We start from the raw sequence: 19,793 nt of genomic DNA on the forward strand, positions 1-19,793 counted from the left end.
TGATCAAAACCAGATGATCTTTCTCTCCCGCTCTTAATGAGAATTTACAGGAAGAAAGGGGAAAAGAATCGCAAGAAGCTTCAACAATGTCGATTCCAGTCTTCGAAGCCATAAAGAAACGTAAACGTACTCCAAAAATCTATGGCTTACATACATTCGGCTACTCCGGCAGTCCAATTTCTCCCTCCGGTCCTTTCCGAGAAAATATCCTGGCCTTCCTCAGAGAATGCGCCGAACCAGAAGAATACAACGTCGATGGAATGAACATTTGGTGTACCTTTCTCCTCCATGAGACCAGAGGTTTTCTCGTCCCGCTTTACACCATTGAAGAAAGCGTCGAGTATTCCCTCTCCCCATTCTGCGATCACTGCCGATGCACCGGTCAGTTAAACCTCTCCGCTTAATGAAGTTCTTACTTCTCGAGTTTTTTCATTAAATTTCCGATTTTGATTAGGTTGGAGTCATCATTTTGTGTCGAAACGTAAGTATCATATCATAATCCCGGTAGACGATGACTGGAATCGGCCTCTGGATGATCACACATTTGATCAGCAAACACATCTCCTACATGGATTGATCCATTCGAATGGTTTTGGTCATTTGCTCTGTATTAATGGAATTGAAGGCGGTTCTAAATATCTCTACGGGAGAGAGATTATGGATTTGTGGGATCGGATTTGCACCAATCTTAAAGTCAGGTAAGCGTAAACCCTTTTCAATTCTCTTAGCCGGAACAACATTAGGATACAATTTGTTTATTTTCCAGGAAAATTACGGTGGAGGATCAATCGAAGAAACGAACTATGGATCTTCGTCTTCTTCATGGCATATCATATGGGCATTCTTGGTTTGGAAGATGGGGTTACAAATTCTGCCATGGAAGCTTCGGCGCGACTGAATATAAATATGAAATAGCGATCCAAGTTCTAAGCAATTTAGAAATTGACAGTTTCATACAAGATTTCTCTTTATCGCATCAACACCGGACAATTAAACAGATTGCTTGCTATTATCGAGACTTAAGTGAAACCAAATTGCTCACAATGAGAGATCTTCTCAGATTCATGCTCACCCGAAAATTCCAAGCACCGGTTCAGAAGAAACAGACGACGACGACGACAACGACGAATTCATATGAAAGTTCAACCAGAAAAGTTACCCAAAGCAAGGTTGTAGCGAAAGAAAATAGTCACTTGAAGTACAGGAAATTCGAGAACATGGCCGCCAATGACAGCCGGTGGCCGGCGAGACGACTTGAATTCGCAGCCAATGTGATTGTGGATGCGTTAAAGGAGAAGAAAGCGTTTAACAAGTTCAAGAATTGTTCTATGACAAGACAGGAAGCTAGAGATGCGGCTCGCCTGCATATTGGGGACACGGGTCTAATCGACTACGTTCTGAAATCATTAAACAACGTGATCGTTGGAGGCCAGATTGTTCGCCGTGCCGTCAACCCATCAACCCGGGTTCTTGAATTTTCAATCCATGAGGTTGAGAACGGATCTGGGTCTGGGTCTGGAACTGGAACCATCCGGGAAGACGAGGGGGAACTCGCCGTGATATCTCCGAAGCCGGCTTCTGAAAAGGTGACTCCAGCCGGAGAAGATGTATACGAGGATGTGATTTACATATACAACAATGTGCTGATAGGAAACCATGAATCGAAATTGGTCCAATTAGCGATTAGAACAGTTCTTGACAGCAAGCATTTTGTGAAGGAATGGCCGTTCTTGGATCCACCCGACAACTTATTGAGATTTGTTTGCCGTGTCAACCCATTTCCAGGCGAATTGGAGAAAACCCAAATTCAATTCCCAAAAGTGATGGGAGAATACATTACTCTTCCTTTACACGCGACGATTGGAATTCTAAAGGCGGCGGTGGAGATGTCGATGAGGAAGACTTATTGCGCCATGGAGAAACTGGTAATAAGAAGCGTGAAGACAATGGAAGAGATGGAAGATGAAGAAGTTTTGTTTGGTTTAGTTCAATCTGGATCAGAGATTTCGTTGTGGGGGGAAGGGATAGATTGGGAAGGGGAATTGAAACACGAAGGAGGAGCTGAGAATTGGGTGGTGAAGTGTAAATGCGGGACCAGGGACGATGACGGCGAGAGGATGGTGGCTTGCGATGTTTGTGAGGTGTGGCAGCATACAAGGTGCAGTGGCATAGGGGAAACAGAGGCGGTTCCACCTTTATTCGTTTGTGCTTCTTGTTGTGCTTCTCTTATGCCGACTATTAACCAGCCGCAGCCAAGCTTTGACCTAGATTTCCTGGGAACGCAACTTCTCATTAGTAATGGCGATGGCGATCATGGTGATGATGATAAAAGGCTCGTCAATACCTTATTTTCTTGAACCCCTCCCACATTGGGGCCATTGGTAAAAAAAATTCTCATCCATGTTGTGTAAAGTAGAATTCTTTTGATGTGTTTTTTTTTCTTTTCTTACTGATTCTAAAATTTTTGGATCTAACTTCCTGTCCCCCAGAATTTTTGTTGTAATAATAAAATTGTCATGAACTAAACTATGTCTTGAAAAAGTATTTTGGAATACAATAAAGATTGAAGACAGAGACATGGAATTAGAATAAATGAAACATCTATAAGAATGGAAGAAACCTGTTGAGGCAGTGGCTGGTTTGTTGTTGGTTGAGGAGCTGAGATGATTCTGTTTGTTTGTGAGAAGTCTATCTTTTGAGCAAAGCAATTTTTACAGTGCATATATAGTCAAAATTGTTGGATCCATACATAGAATGTTTACTCGGAAGAAGCTGAATTACTCAAAGATTGTATAAAAAGTGTGCATTCAAGGTCCCATATAACTAGTCTATATATAGAGGTTCAAATTTTGTACCCAATTAACCGTTTTAGGTAAAAAAAAAATGGTGAAATACTCTTTATTGAAGTGGAGCCCTGTGAGGGGTGACTTTCCTTGGGCGTTTTTCTTTCTTCTCAGATGGAAGTGACAGGAATGGAGAATCAGAGTATTTTTCCTTTGTAAAAAATCCATGGACCTGCAGCAATATGCAATATCCAACATTCATGCATGCAGGAATCAATTAAGTTGATAGATCAAATTAAACAGTACGATGGCCTATTCATGATCAAGATTCAAGAGTGTTACCTTGCAGGAAATAGAGCAAAAGCTGTTTGAAGATGGGTCAAGCAATCTTCTCTTGCATGTGGTGCATGCAGTCTCATCATTTATATGTGCTCCAGAATGAGGCAGAGGCTTTAGTGCTATTACCAGATGTTGGTTACACTTATATGCCTGAATAAAACACATTCATCCCTTAACAAGAAAATTTGATCTAAATTTCTGTTTATTTAAGAATATAATGATATGGTCCTATGGAGCCAATGACATAAAAGGTTTTCTAAATTGGATACCAAGCGACTTCTCGATGTCTCTTTAAAATCTTTTTAAGTAAACAAAGAAAAAAATTCAAACATCTCCTATAGGAATTTATAGAACCAACTCCACCCTTCAAACAAAATTAAAATTGGTAGCATGTGTTGTTCAACGTGCCCTTCTTAATTTATTACACAAAATATGAAAACATGAATATATATTATATAAATAATATAATTAATTAAAAATTTAAATATAAAATCATTTCAAAGAGCACGAGTTACACATAATCAATCTAGAAATGATCCAGATCACTGAATCTTCCTCTGTTCCCTCACAGGACGGAGCATGATTAACTTTTTAGAATGAATAATAATAAAACATGGTCAACCCAAGATGTTATGTTTTTGTGATATAATGTTATATTTTGATATACTTGTTGATATGCATATTTCGACAATAATGTATACCTGAATTTGTGAGCAATCCAAGTAGTTTTTCATGTCACTAAGAACTACAACATCCTTATAAACATGTCTGTAAATCTTGAATTGTTTATGTTGTAAATGATAACCTGCATCAATACAATGGCGACAAGCTGCAACATCACAATCAATGCAATATTTATTAAGTTTATTTTGTCCACTCTTCTCGTGTCTGTTACATGAGCCGAAGAAAGTCCTCGCCAAAAAACGATTTAACCATTCCACACGTTCTTGAGTATCGACCGCATCTTCATCCTAGAATTAACAGTATACCATTCATCAAACCTAAATACAAAGAGCTGAACAATTTCTTTTTCTCGTGACCTATGTTAGAAATCAAACTTGAATAAATTCCGCTTAAACTATCATGATGGGTGAACAAGCAATTTCTTTAGCAATTTTATCCTCAACAATATAAACTAATTTCAAGATAATGATAAGCGTTATATGCATAATGTCTATTAATGAAAAATATAACATTTTTTATGGTCTAAATATTGAAAAATGTGGATAAAATTCACATACCTGGACTGATATTGTTGAGGAACTCATATCTTGGATGAAAGATTATGCAAAATACACTTATTGGATGTGAGAAGTCTAGCTAATATTTGAATAAATTAAGAAGAAGGGGATGTTAATTTTCATGAAAGGTAATATGGTAGAATTTGAAAACTTTCCCTGCTTGCCACTTTTGTTAATTTATGACAGTTTTTTTTTTTTTTTATAATCATATTACTTTTTTTTTTCCTTTTTTTAAAAACAAAATACTAAAATCCAACGGACTAATTCATAAATTCATCCTTCCAAATGAAAAATAAAATAGAATGTGCTATATCCAGCTATTATTTCAGTGATTAAATGAGATGTTATAATTTCATCATTTTCCTTGTAAAAAACATTTTTTAGTGAATTCAATTGGTTAATATATCACCATGCATAGACCATTTAAAAGAAAGTTTAATATATTTTTAATAATGTTTGTAAATTGAATAGGAAAAGTCATCATGACTAGCAAATTTGGATGTAAAATAATACTATATATAATGGGATTATGGTATAATATGTAAGAATGTATTTTGGCTTGAAATATAAAAAGCAAATAAATTGTATATATTTTATAAATATGTATTTAATACTTCATATTAAGATATAATAATACCAAAACATTAAATTTTCCAAAAACATATCTATTATTTATTTTATGGATGTTTTTTATTTCTTTCATTATCCTTTTAATTTTATTTGTTATTATTATACATCATTTCAATATTATAATTATTTAACCTTCTTAATGATTGAATTTCAATAATTAATGATAAATTTTAATTTAATATATAAAATTATTATATATAGTTTACTATTAAAATATAAATTTATTCTAATATATTTTTTTAAAATTAATTAATTATATAAGTTTTTCACCTTAAAAAATTGAATATTTCATTTTTGTAACCAGTAATAAATAAATGTTTTCAAACGAAAGTAGACTCCTAGTTTATAGTTTCGTATAATGTTCGAGTCTTCACACTCAGATCATTTATAAAACATAAAGAGTTCGAGTTACCATTATAAAACATTATAAAACATAAAAGGTTCGAGTTATTCTTTATAAAACATTATTTAGTATACTAAACTTTTTCTTTTTAATAATTTTATTTTTGTGTGATATGATATTATAGAAAATAGTCTAGATCTGGCTTGAATTGTCATGATCATGGTTCATACCAATTTTGACACCCATCAATTGGTTATAAAAAAAGGCACTACTTTGTCCTTTGTCTTTTGGCTTTCAATGCTTTGTTTTCAAACCAAATATTCATACATCCATAAAATGATTCAAGTCCCCATTTTCCAAAAGCTTAAATGATGACAAAATTGTGGTCATCATCTCATCTAATCTAAACCCCTACATTGACAAAAATAAAGAAATTATAGACTTAGTACTACAAATCAAATAAAGACAACAAACTAAACTACCTAGAAAACACCAAACTCCCCGTATGATCTTCATGGATTAACCAGTACTCAGCCAAACCGCTTCTGTTTTGTCTTATAGGAAAAACAGAACGCCACAAAACCAATCAAGAAAATCAAGAAAAGCCCGCCGACAACAAAGAACACAACAGTCCCGATCCAACTCTTGGATTTCTCACAAGCATTCGACCCGTCGCCGCCTTTCCCCCCGGATTCATCGTTTCCCTTAGATGACGACATGTCCTTCCCAATATCCGGATTACCACCTGTCTTCACCATCACATTGCTCCTAAAAGACGGTACCTTTCCATGGAGCCGATTGCCGGAGACATCGATTTCATAAAGCTCCGGCAATGTAACAAGCTCCGGTGGTATCGTTCCGGTAAAATTGTTATCAGAAAGAATCAATCTTCTCAGTGACTTAACCGAGGCAAACTCGGCCGAAATCGTTCCATTTAAACCCATCTTATCAAAATTGATAATAGTAATATTCCCACCATTACAAGTTAATCCAAACCAATCCAAACAAGGGTTATTCCCCTTCCAATTCTCCGAAAATTTCTCAGGATACCCCATAGATTTTGCGATAGTGAGTAAAGTATTCGTTAGAGGATCGCAGTTACCCGGGTCGGGTAGACAAAAGCTATTCGTATCCTTTACGAAATCCACATCAACCGAATTCCTAAACTTCGGAATCGGCCCTTGGAACAAGTTATTAGTCAAATTCACAATCCTTAAAGAACTAAGATTTGTTAAAGACAGAGGAATAAGACCAGTAAAATGATTATCCCTAAGGTTCAAACTCTCCAAATTTATCATACCCGAAAAATCAGGCAATGGACCCGAAAACTCATTTGACTGAAACCAAACCTCTTTCAAGAATGTCATATTCTGAATAACATCTATACTTCCGGTGAGCTTACCATTACTCTTTTGCCCATTTACCCATATGGATTCAATCTGTGAACCGGAAAAGCTAGCGGGTAATCCGCCTTCCAAACTATTGAAAGCCAAATGCAGATTCACAAGACCCGATAACTTATCCGGGCCAAAGAAATCAGGTATTTTCCCAATGATGTTGGCATTGTTAGCAGAGAAATTTTGCAGGGCTCTGGCGTCGATGAGACTTTCGGGTAATTCCCAAGACGAAAACGGGTTGTTATCGATGTTAACAGATTGTAAAGAAGTCATGCCGGAGAAGAAATCAATAGGAATTGAATTGAATAGATTATCATTAAGCATTATGACTTGTAATGAGGTTAAATTTCTCAAGCTTGGTAATGGCCCGGAAATGTTATTCCATTGAAGCTCCAATCTTATGAGTTGAGTTAGATAGGAAATATCAGAAGAGAGAGTACCTTTGATATTCTGATGTCCGATTTGAATCCTGGTTATACGTTTATCCACGGAACAGGCTACATGTTTCCAATTACAAGGATCTGGGTCAGACCAGTCTAGACCCGGATGTGGATTTAAGCTCTTCTTCAGAGATAACATCACGTCGGAATCTGTTGGTGGGTTGATTTGAGAATCGGATGAGATGAAGAATGAAAAAAGAAATGCAAGAAACAGAGCTAAAAGCCCTACACTAGTGTGGAATTTCATCATAAAGATGGAAACTTTATTTAGTTTTCTTCTTTCTGGTTTCAGGGTTCAGAAATGGGGGGTTTTGGAGGTAGAAGACGAAGAACATAGAACATGGTTTTTGCTTAGCGTATGCATGAGAGATAGAGAATATGAGTCGTTTAGGTTATCATTGAAGCACATGGTAAAGGGCCCCTATTATACATCTAACAAGCTTGAAAATTGGCTTTCAAGTTGATTCGTGGTCAGTTTTTTGGATTTTTTTTCAAATAATAAATAAAATATTTTTTTTTATTATAAAATCTAAAAAAAATCAACATCAACTGGTACTAGGCATTTTATTTATTTATTTATGCTAGAATTGGTATTATTTGAAGAACATGTGCTAGTTTTAATAGGTGGGTTCTTTCTCTTATAGAGTTTTAAATAGAATATATCACTGTTTATTATTATTATTATTATTTATTTTGGCATAGTAAAATATATATAAAAATATTATTTCTTAAGTAATATTTTGTAGTGGCATATGATGATTTATTTTTTTTTTAATTATTTAATTTGTATTTGACCAAGTTAAATTCAATTTTTATTTATAGGGAGAATAATGAATTTTTATGAAAAGAAACAATGTTAACACAAAAATTATATTTTCTTTCAAAATTAATCACTCACTATTACTCATTAGGTTTGGGACTATATTACTGAATTTATCCATTCTTAAAACCTAACTATAACCAAAGGTGAATACCACACCCTCTCACTTTTTGAAAGATCTGATTTGAACCCGTCAAGCCACAAATTTATGCTCCCGTCAAGCGACAAATTTATGCTCTTGGTTAAATGATTAAGTGTTTGCGAGTTATATGTCATATTTTATATTACTGAACTTATTATAGGCTTTCAAATAAAAGTTATTATTATTATTAAATCTTAAATAAATCAGAAAACAAAAATTTAAAACAATTTATCAATAGTTTTAAGCAATTTATATTTTATTAAGTTAACTCAAATTACAAAATTTCCTGAATAAGTTAAATTGCTAATTATTTAACTCATACAATTTATAACCTATTATTACTATGTATCAGTTGTAATTAGCAATTTTATTTCAAAATTCCATATTAAACAATTCCATATTTTTAAATATTGTTCTAAATTGTGCATTACTTTTTCTTCCCCAAACCACAAATTTCATACAAAAATGCAAACAAACACTTATATTCATTAATATTAATTGAATTGTTAAGTTAAAGATTTTTCTTTACTTAATCTTCACGTTCAATTTGAATATTATATTATATTTAATCATTTTATTCCTAGTGTTTATCATAATCCTTAATTAACTACATTTAAAAAACTGAACAGTTCAAAGCTTTAGATAATAATTCCTCAATTCTTGTAATGTTTTATATATAGTTGAAATATAATATAATGACATATAAATATTTTTCTTAAAATAATATAGTTTTTTTTATAACATAATTCCAAACTATAATTGTGGATAGTAAATTTTTATTATTTGACCTTGAAGGATATAAACATCATTAAATTTTTTTGTTGGCTTGTTTAAAAACACCTTCCACCATTTATATTGATGTATTTGAATTCAGATATAAAGATGTTTTACAATTAAAATCAGTAATAGATTCCATATTTTAATATAATTTTTGTAATTGAATTAAAAAAAAAAAAAGTATTTTAAAATGGGGTCATCTGACTGGCAAAGACTAGAGTTCATTGGTGTTGGGTCCAGTTGACAACGTGTTCCACTTAAGCTGTGTCTCAGGCCCACTGGGCCATTCGACACCTTTGCACAAAGGCCCAACAAAATGCATCTTCACTCTTTACTCTCCCTGCCACGTCATTCAATTCAAACATGACATAATTATTTTATAGAATGATTAATTTTTTCACTTTTTAAATACTATTGTTATTTTATTTTTTGTTCTTTTGAAAATAAAAATAGAACAACAGAACTCGTACCCAAGAACTTAGGTTAATATTCACCTCTTATTACCGCTAGGTTAGAAGAGGGATTAAAACAAATGACAAAGGATTAAGTATGTAGTCCGCAAACACATTTAATCATTTAACCAAACACAGAACTTGTCGTTTGCCGCCTGACGACTCGAACTCAGAAACTTAGAGTTAGTATCTACCTTATTAGTAAAATCAAATTTCTATAGATTAGTATAATTATCAATGTTAATATATCAAAATAACTATTTATGTTAATATATTATAATAGAAGATTGACAAATTTAGTTTTCATTTTGTTAATATTATTGATGCAGTGTCAATTTGGGCACAATTTAATTAATCTTCTAAGTAATACACACCAACAATCTGGTTTTTATATTCAATAATTCTTACATAAGCAAATTAATATGAAATCAAGATAATTAGTCATAAGTCATATATAACAAAAACTCAATGAATTGACGAAATAATTCATAATTTCAGAACCTTATAATGATGGGTTATTGGACTCCTTCTAGATGTTGGACAGCAAAATAATGTATTAAAATGAAACTACAATAAATATGATAATTAATTAGGCAGCAGAAACCCATATTTACACATTTATGTCAATATCTACATTTCATGACTTTATGTTATTGTTATTTATCGTTCAAATCAATAAAATTAAGCAAAGAAGCGTAATCCGCCTAATTAGGAAGAAAGTCAAAAGAATGAAGAATATTTGAATGACTATTTTTTATTTTGGTCAAGCTACTATTACTACCTAATTTATATATCTGTCAATAAGATATATAAATTATACAGTTCCCTTTTTCTCTCTGAAAATAATGACCAGATTTAAATAATAAATTGCTGCCGGCCATTGATTATTAATTTATTTAGGAAACACAACTCCTCCATTAAGTTTTTTTTATATATATAGATGTTGTTATAAAGATTGTGCTTTTAGTTGAAATGACTTTCCAGTTCTTAAAACTACTCTTATTTGGTTAAATAAATTAATATAACAATATTTTTTTAAATAATTTATTTAATAAAAAATTATTTAAATACAAAAATAAAAGTATGACATTAAATAATTATGTACAAATTAAATATATTAGAATATTTAATTGACTCGAAAATCTTTAAAAAGAGTGATAAGATCTCTACACAAATTCACAAAATTTTCGGATTTATTCTCCGACATCGTCATGTTAATGGTATTGTGAATAATCTTTAACGACATACTTTCGTTGTTAAAAGTTATCTGATTTTTTTCAACCAGAAAATTATAGGGATAGAGACCCATCATTTATGTTTCGCAATTTTAGTCGCCCCAATCTATGCATTCCAATAGTCACTAACGATTTTCGGCATAACTCATTGTATTCTAGTCAAATTCCACAAAGAACTCCATATACTTGCAACAACGTGACAATGTAAAAATATGTGAAAAGTTGTCTTAACCTTTTGTAACAATACGACAACGACTCACAATAATCATGTCTTTTATCATACATCTATCGTTAGTGAGAATTCTTCCGTAATAACACTCCAACCAAAAAATGAGATATCGATAGGCATTTTAGACTCCCATAAATATTCCCAATAAAGATCAATCGGGCTAACTTTATTGAACAAAGTATAATAATGTTCCACATGAAAATTATTAAGATCACGTTACCGCATAAAATCCCGAGAGGACATGTTTCAATAAACAAAAGTCTAGACATTTGGGTATAATCTTAATCTAATTCCGTATTTTTTTTCACTACTGGTACTTGAAGCTGTACAAATTATATACTACTTCCAAAAATATATGCAGCACTTTTTATTAATTTATGTATATATATTAATAACAAAATAAAATTATTAATTAAATTGTATAGAACATAAATATTAATAATATATAAATGCATTTTTTTTCTACTTTTACACTAATTCTTATTGAACACACGTTACAACATACTAAATTTAATAGTATTTATAATTATTTTATAAAATAATTAACAATATCTAAAATTATTAAATAAATTCATATTTTTACAAATATTTGAAATATGTTTTAAACAAATTATATATATAATCAAAATCTAATTTATTAAACAATTATATAAAATGCTATATATCAATAAATAATAATAGTAAAAATAACATCAATTAAATAATAATTAAAATAAAAAACAAAAAAAAGTCATGTTTGTATCATTATTTTAATTATTTAAGATAAATTGCAAACTCAATAATGATAATTTATACCATTTATATCTACTTACAATTTATATTTTATACACATTTATGTTAACTTTTAGAATTGTTTAGACTATATCCATTTATTAAAAAATATAGTTGGTGAGGAAACAAAATATTTTTAATAATTAAAGGGCAACTACAATATCCTTAGAATATTTTTAAGAATCTTATAAGAATAAATATGAGAGTATTTTAATTGACATGAATAACTTGCAATGTTAGATTATTTAAATAATGTATTTAAATAATCTATGTATCAAATAAGTCGAAAGGAACTTGTTTTATTTAAAAAAAATAACTCAACAAAGATATGCAATACAACTTATAACAACTCTATTGTCGTATAAATTACCATCATAGCACAAATATAGAAAAACAAACACACAAACAAGCTTTAAAAGCTCAAAAGACATTTAAAGGGTTATTAGCTATCTCAAATTCTCAATCCAATATGAATTCCGACATCTTCAACACTCTAGATCGATCATGTGAGTCCCCTTCAAATCTAGAAAACAAAAATATTGGATTAAACGATAAAAGACTGATAAGAATCAGGATTAAACGATAAAAGACTAATGAGAACCAAAATAAATTATCCTAACAAAAATAGTTTTTTTTGGTATCTCCAAGACTCCAACTACTTTGGATAACAAATTACAAGAACTTCTATCTAACAAACTCTTCAAATTCCACGTCTCTAACCATCACCTATTTCATTTAAATTAGTCTTTAATATCCAATAGTGCTATCATTTATATATGTCCATATTTTTGTGTTTTCATTGTGTTATTTGTTTATGTTTTTTATTTCTCATGTTTGTATTTAAACAATTCATTAAAATATTTGGATGTTAATTTTTAAGCAGTATTTTTTTTTGGTAAATATTAATGTTAAGAAAATAGAATTTTGACAGTGGACTTTACTTATGTTAAGAAACATTAGCATAACAAGTCAGAAAAAAATTGCATTTCATTTAAGACTGCATACTATAATATATATAATTAAAATATATGTAAAATATTTTACAGATAATTAAGATAATGAAAAATAATAATGTGGGTCATGCTATAATAATTCAGGGTGGTCATGTCATGACATATATTATTCTTGGTATAAATATAATTGTATAGAATAGGTTATTAATGTAGTTTGGATATTTTAAAATTATCTTATATATAGTCAAAGATTGTATAAAGATCGAGTTTATAAATTATACTGGTCATGTAAATGATTATAAATCGCACCAATATTAAGTGACAATTTGAAATTCAGCTTTTGACATTAGCGACAGATAAATATATTAATATATTTTAGTATTTAATATTTTTTTGGAGATGCAATCATTTATAAATTATTTTTTTAGGATTAATATTTAATTTTATAATTAGTTGAGGAAGTTTAATTTTACAGATAAATTAATAAATATATATGTATCTGTACATCATTTAGGCATTGGATAAGAGAGAAGCTAGGGATTTCGAATTTCTATTTTTATTATATATATATATATATATATATATATATATATATATATATATATATATATATATATATATATATTCTAAGTAAATACAAACCAAATAAAATAAATAATAAAATATTTTATTTACAAATATTTTAACAAAATTATTAATTTTAATATATATTTATATATAATTTTATTTAAAATACATTATTACAGTATTTTATTTTAAATTGTCATTTATCTTTTACTATTATTTATATAGCAAACATTTTAAATAAAATATTTTATATATAGAATTATATGTTATATATCATATAATTTTATATAAAAAAAATAAGTGAGGTAAAAATTAAAGTAAAAACAAATATATTAATACAAGATTCACCCAATCTAGCTCATTTTAAGAATTGGAGACCAACAAATAAATCAATCGGTCAAAATAGTTGCTCTAATAAGAATCTTGAACATTGAAAATATTATATATGTGAGCAAAAACATCAAGAAAATTGTTTACCATAAATAACTGTCATTATCTTTAACCAACATTTTCATAATAAAAAAATATTATCATTTATCATGTCCTTCTACCTTTACAAACTATTATGAATACTTTATCTTTAATTCAAATTAGATATGACATATCATTTTTTTTTTTTAATTCTTCTTACACACTCTCATACAACTATACTAATAGAAAAGAAAGAATTAACATTTTTTTATCTACTCCTATTTACACACCCTCATTATACAAATAGAGAAAAGAGAATTAATTTTATTTTATCGGATATATATTGTTTGAATGGATAACTAAACATGCCTATTAAAAAATTACATTGTACAGCTGAATAAAAAAAATATATATATATAAATTGATAGAAAATTAAATTTTAAATAATTATATATATTTTTTATCACAAAATCATATATATTTTAATAATAACTCTACGATCAATATAATGAATTGTAATATCATAATAATTTAATAATAAGGGAGGTTTTTATAGACTTGAGTCAATAAAGACATTATGATATTACGTTGACACATTTAGGGGTGTTCAATCGGTGGGTTAAACGGTTACGATTAAGTCTGATTTTATTTCTTATTTTATAAATCGATTAACCGATCAGTAATGGCATCGGTTTTACCAGTTTTGAAATGTTCCGGTCAGTACAGTTAACCGGTTTAACTGTGAACCAATAATTCAACTTTTTAAATTATGTGTTAAACTTATTAAATGATTTTTTCCTTATTTAGTCTATAATTTTATAATATTCTTTATTTTTTAACTATATTATAATATATTATATTATTATTATAATATAATATATTATAATAATATTTCAAAGATATTTTTAAAATATTTTATAATATATTATATTATTCTAACTATATAATATATTTAAAAAGTCATTTTAAAATTAATATGTAGATATTTTTTAAATAATTTTATATATATTATAATTTAAAATTAAAAGAAAAATTATGTTATTAAATATTATTTATAATATATTTAATATTTATAAAATAACTAATATAAATATATATATGATTAAATTATTATTGGTTTACCGGTTAAACCGCTAGAAAAATAGTTAGACCGAAAACCAAACCGTTTAACAGGTAAAAAACTAGTTAATCGGAACCGTTAAAACCGGTTAACCAATAAACCGGTAAGCTATTGGTTCGGTTGGATTATCAATTTTTTGGTTTTTTTGCACAGCCCTAGACACATTAACTATAAATCAAAATTATGGTCTTGCATTGACGCATGAGCCATTCATCAATGAATTAAATCTGTTGTTCTAAATTTTGTGTTCCACTGTGTGCCAACCTCACAATAAAATATGTTGACTTTTCATTCTTCCTCTTTATTATTTTTGACTAATTATAAAATGACCAATTTTTATTTTTTTGTAAGAATAGTACATAATAGAACACAAAATTTGTATCAACAGATCTATACAATCAAACCAGACATAACATTTTTGCAAAAACTAAGGTCTTAAAATGACCCATTGACCATAGACCAAGACATTAATATTAGAAACAGGACCAAAACATTAGTTCATTTGCCCTTTATGAGAATAGGCCACTTATCATATACTCCACATAATACTTATCTTCATTACAATATAACATGTGTTACCTACAAATGAAGGCACACATAATTTATATATGAAATCATCTATTTTTATTTTTATTTTACTTTTAAATTCAGATATTACACTAACAATCCAACATACCATTTTAATTAGAGGACTTTCTACTCTTACCTATAATGGCAAGCTTACACTCCATCTCTGATTCCAAATCTTAATTATTTGACCTAGCTAGCCTACCTCAACATAAAGAAATTTTAATAATTCATACATATTTTAGAAATTAATTGTACAAGTACATATCTAAATATTAAAATCTGTATAAAGAGTTGAAAAAAAAACTAAACTAGACTAGGAAAATGATTAATTATAATATTTTTTTCTTAAGAAAGTGAGTTGCTTATTTTGGACCAGTTGAGATTGTTTCATCAATTTATATTTATTTATTATACAAATAGTTTGGTGACCATATAATATAAATATATTGAGCCTGCCTAACCTTGTACCATCTCTTGGACTTTCAACTCTAAATGCAGTGCAAAGGAAAAACAGAGTATTAAAGGAGTCGGCCTATTCCGTTTCTCAATTCTCAATTCTCAATTGGATTTCTGCAGATTCTTGTTGTAGCAATCTATGGCTACAATTGTTCTGCTGTTGCTGTTCTTCATGATTAGAGTGGGAGCGGCCGATCCCCAGATCAATTTGCTAAACAGCGGATGCAGTCAGTACAACGTTACTAACTTCGCCAATTTCTTAGCCAACCAGAACGATACGTTTGCAGATTTAAGGAGCCAGCTTCTCAATGGAACCGGAAAGTGGTTCGCGACTGCCCAACGGTCTAGATCGTCGGATCCAGTCCACGCAATGATTCAGTGTCGGAATTACATGTCCATGTCGGATTGTGTCGAGTGCTATGACGCCTCTGTAATTCAGATACGCAAATGCGGTGCAGCTAATGGAGCCCGAGTCGTCTACGACGGTTGCATCATCAGGTTAGGAATACAACTTATAATACCCTTTATCATAGTTGTTAGCTCTGTTTTGGACATGTCTTAAGAAACTTGCTCTGTTTTGTAAGGTATGAAAGCAACCTTTTCTATGACCAGACAACACTTCCGGGTAACTTTGGCGTTTGCGATAATCGCACTGCATCAAGTGTAACTGATTTCGGGACAGCGGTTGACAGTCTCTTATCAGATTTACAAGCTGCAACACCAAGAATAAATGGATACTTTGCAGCAGCCGAGAGAGAAGTGAATGGTGACAGTGCGACGAAGATCTATGCGATATCCCAATGTGCTGAAACTATCAGCCCGAGTGGTTGCCAAGATTGCTTGAAAGTGGCTTATGGCAACATCCAGGCCTGTCCCCCTGCTATCGGTGCCAGAGCTGTCGACGCCGGTTGTTTCTTAAGGTACTCGAACACTGCTTTTTTTGCAGATAATCAGACGATTGACATCAAGCCCTTCCTTCCAAGTACTGGTATGTGATATGTATGCCCCAATTTCTAATGAATTGGATGTTTCATAAACATGGGTAGATCTTAATTTCTTGTTTTCTTTTACCAATAGGCCGCGGTTCAAGCAAGAAAGCCATAATCATAGGAGGAGTGGTCGGCGGTGGAGGTGGCCTTCTTCTTCTGCTCCTTATTGTGGGTTTTATATGGTATCGGCTTTCCAGAAAAACAGAGCAACCGCGTAGAGGTAACAAGTGAAAGTGAATGATTGTTAGTATTTGGTTTAGCTTTTACTGATCAGGGAAATGTTTATACTTGAAAATAGGAAATATACTTGGAGCTACTGAGTTACAAGGACCAGTGAGTTTTGGTTACAAGGATCTGAAAACTGCAACCGATGGTTTTAGTGAAAAGAATAAGCTTGGAGAAGGGGGTTTTGGGGATGTTTACAAGGTAACTTTGAGACTATGGTTATGTGATTGTTGTTGTAAAGTTGTAATCGAGCATTATTAAAGAGTAAAAGTGTTATTGAAAACAGGGGACATTGAAGAATGGAAACATAGTCGCGGTGAAAAGACTAGCCTTAAGTTCTGCTAGAGCAAAGGCGGATTTTGAAATCGAAGTGAAGCTTATAAGTAACGTTCACCATAGGAATCTTGTTCGTCTTCTAGGTTGTTCAAACAAAGAACCTGAATTACTGCTTGTCTACGAGTACATGGAGAATGGAAGCTTGGACAAGTTTTTGTATGGTAAATATCAACTAATATGCCATTTATTTTATCATTTGGGACTGTCCTAATTGAAGAATGTGTAATTAATTATGTAGGTGACAAGAAAGGTACATTGAATTGGAAACAACGATTCAATATCATTTTTGGAATGGCGAGAGGCCTTGCTTACTTACACGATCAATATCACGTATGCATCATCCATCGAGACATTAAGTCTAGCAATATTCTCCTCGACAGTGATTTCCAAACTAAAATAGCAGACTTCGGGCTAGTGAGGCTTCTACCCGAAGACCAAACTCATATTCACACCAGATTTGCTGGAACATTGTAAGATTTATTTAGATCATATATATAGTTGTTACACTCATTTTATTTCATGGTCTTAGCCTTAATATTGTATTCTAATGCAGGGGATACACAGCACCAGAGTACGCTGTTCATGGGCAGTTATCTGAGAAGGTCGATACTTATAGCTTTGGCGTGGTTGTACTCGAAATTGTGAGTGGTTGTAGAAGCAGCGACATGACGGTTGAACCCGTGACAGAATATCTACTTGAAAGGGTAATTAATGTAACATTTATGAACCTCATTTTTGCTTTCTTTTGTATAATTAATGGTTTGATTATTGTGGATAGGCGTGGAAGATGTATGAGGAAAACATGCACATAAAGTTGGTGGACGAGAGTTTGGACATGAATGAATTAAAGGAAGAAGAGGTGAAGAAGATCATAGAGATTGCTTTGATGTGTACTCAATCCCCGGTTTCTATGAGGCCTACAATGTCGGAGGTTGTTCTTCTTTTGAGCGAAAGATCTGTTGAGTTCAAGAAACCGTCAAGGCCAACATTCATTGAAAGTGAACGGAGGCTTCGTGGAGACACTTCGATATCGAGTGGCTCAACTAATACAGCTGCTACGGCCTCCTTCACCGAGTTCACAGGACGTTAGTTGATGGTTGCCCATTAATAATACTTTACATTGTTTCTAAGTAGTATTTAAATAAAATGCAACTACATGTACTGTTTTGTTTTATTTTATACACTATGTATGCATTATAATTTCATGAACTCTTGTAACCTGAAGATATATTTTCTCTTCAATGTGGGCTGGGCTGCTAGCTGTAAAATTTGGGCTTAGAATCAGGCCTATATATACTTATTTTTTAAAATTTAAATAATTTTGATTCCATATTATGTAAGGAAGAATAATATATTGATGAGGAGAGAGAAAGAGAATTTAATGTGAGGGGGAGGGAGGGAGGAAATGTCACCCTCTCTTTAGTCTTACCAAGTACCATTTCTCTCTTCACCTACATATGAAACATCATTTTCTGACTATGTAATTTACAATAAATATATATATATATATATATATATATATATATATATATATATATATATATTATTTTTATCGTAAAAATGTGATATACCTATTTAGTTCTTTTTGTTTATTTTAAACTTCTTTAATTAAAAAATTACAAAAAAAGAGGCAAAACTCAATGTTATTCAATATTTCCCTTAATGCAACTCTCTGTTCTTATAAATATATATAATTCCATATTAAATATAAAATTTATACAAAAAAAATAATTTAATAAAAACAAATTAGAGCTCGTTTAATATGATTCTTTTAAAGATTTTTTACAATTTTACTCATTATTTAAATTTTATCTCTGTGTCAAATTGAGTGTTATTATAATTATTAAATCAATCCTTTTATAAAATACTATTATTTATCTTTATTAAATTTAAATATAAAAATATATTTTAGTAATTAAACAAATTAAAATTTTAAATCTCACATTTTTATTAATAAAATATTTTTTTATAATAACATTTAATATAAAAAAAAAGACATCTAGTGTGTTTAATAATAATGTAAGTGAAATTGGAAGTTCAATTCCAAATATTGATTTAAAATTAAGAATTAAAATTAGAATTTCCATAAATTTATGAATTTAATATTTAAATTAATATTTATTTTTAATTGAGAAAACTAAAATAAGAATTAAACCATAATCAAAACACTTTACACTTAATTAATTGCAAAATTATTTTAGAATAGTAAAAAATTTAAATAAAATTAAGAAATTTCCATTGTCTTGCTAATATTGAAAGAAAAAAAACAGAAGCATAAGCATAAGCACGCCCTCGTATTTAAAGCTAAATAGGCTGGCTCTATATATCTATCTATATATCTGAAAAAGAAAAAGGTAAAAGAAAGTGGATAATAAATTAAAGCTGTTTGTCTTGTTGTTCAATGATAAAGCAATCGATTACTAAATGATTTAACACTCTCTCTCCTCTCCTCTGATGTCTTTTCTGTTCAGCCAAAAAAAGTCACTTCTGCCATCTTTCTTTTACATTTATTTATTTATTTATTTATTACTCTCTCTCAACTTCAGACTCGTTTGATTTCACCTTAT

At 30.4% G+C, this 19,793-nt stretch overlaps 4 protein-coding genes across 4 annotated transcripts; 2 read left to right on the forward strand and 2 right to left on the reverse strand.

The window, feature by feature from the left end:
• The first annotated feature begins 86 nt into the window (after positions 1-86).
• On the forward strand, positions 87-2,357 carry LOC124916113 (PHD finger protein MALE MEIOCYTE DEATH 1). The gene is made up of 3 exons (XM_047456847.1): positions 87-381; positions 455-698; positions 767-2,357. The coding sequence occupies exons 1-3, from the start codon at positions 87-89 to the stop codon at positions 2,355-2,357; spliced, it is 2,130 nt and encodes a 709-aa protein (XP_047312803.1).
• Positions 2,358-2,898: 541 nt separating this feature from the next.
• LOC124916114 (protein RGF1 INDUCIBLE TRANSCRIPTION FACTOR 1-like) lies at positions 2,899-4,390 on the reverse strand. Its single transcript, XM_047456848.1, has 5 exons — positions 4,364-4,390; positions 4,018-4,093; positions 3,824-3,951; positions 3,126-3,272; positions 2,899-3,015 (listed from the first exon to the last, which is right to left on the reverse strand). The coding sequence occupies exons 1-5, from the start codon at positions 4,388-4,390 to the stop codon at positions 2,899-2,901; spliced, it is 495 nt and encodes a 164-aa protein (XP_047312804.1).
• A 1,224-nt stretch (positions 4,391-5,614) lies between these two features.
• On the reverse strand, positions 5,615-7,577 carry LOC124915635 (receptor protein kinase TMK1-like). The gene has a single exon (XM_047456390.1). The coding sequence runs from the start codon at positions 7,421-7,423 to the stop codon at positions 5,867-5,869; it is 1,557 nt and encodes a 518-aa protein (XP_047312346.1). The 5' UTR covers positions 7,424-7,577; the 3' UTR covers positions 5,615-5,866.
• Positions 7,578-15,706: 8,129 nt separating this feature from the next.
• LOC124914180 (cold-responsive protein kinase 1-like) lies at positions 15,707-18,495 on the forward strand. Its single transcript, XM_047454677.1, has 8 exons — positions 15,707-16,174; positions 16,261-16,664; positions 16,754-16,885; positions 16,964-17,091; positions 17,177-17,387; positions 17,465-17,696; positions 17,780-17,930; positions 18,005-18,495. Exons 1-8 carry the CDS (start codon positions 15,816-15,818, stop codon positions 18,314-18,316), a joined length of 1,929 nt encoding a protein of 642 aa, XP_047310633.1. The 5' UTR covers positions 15,707-15,815; the 3' UTR covers positions 18,317-18,495.
• Positions 18,496-19,793: the final 1,298 nt, after the last annotated feature.

This window comes from Impatiens glandulifera, chromosome 9 (assembly GCF_907164915.1).
Source record: "Impatiens glandulifera chromosome 9, dImpGla2.1, whole genome shotgun sequence".
Taxonomy (NCBI): domain Eukaryota; kingdom Viridiplantae; phylum Streptophyta; class Magnoliopsida; order Ericales; family Balsaminaceae; genus Impatiens; species Impatiens glandulifera.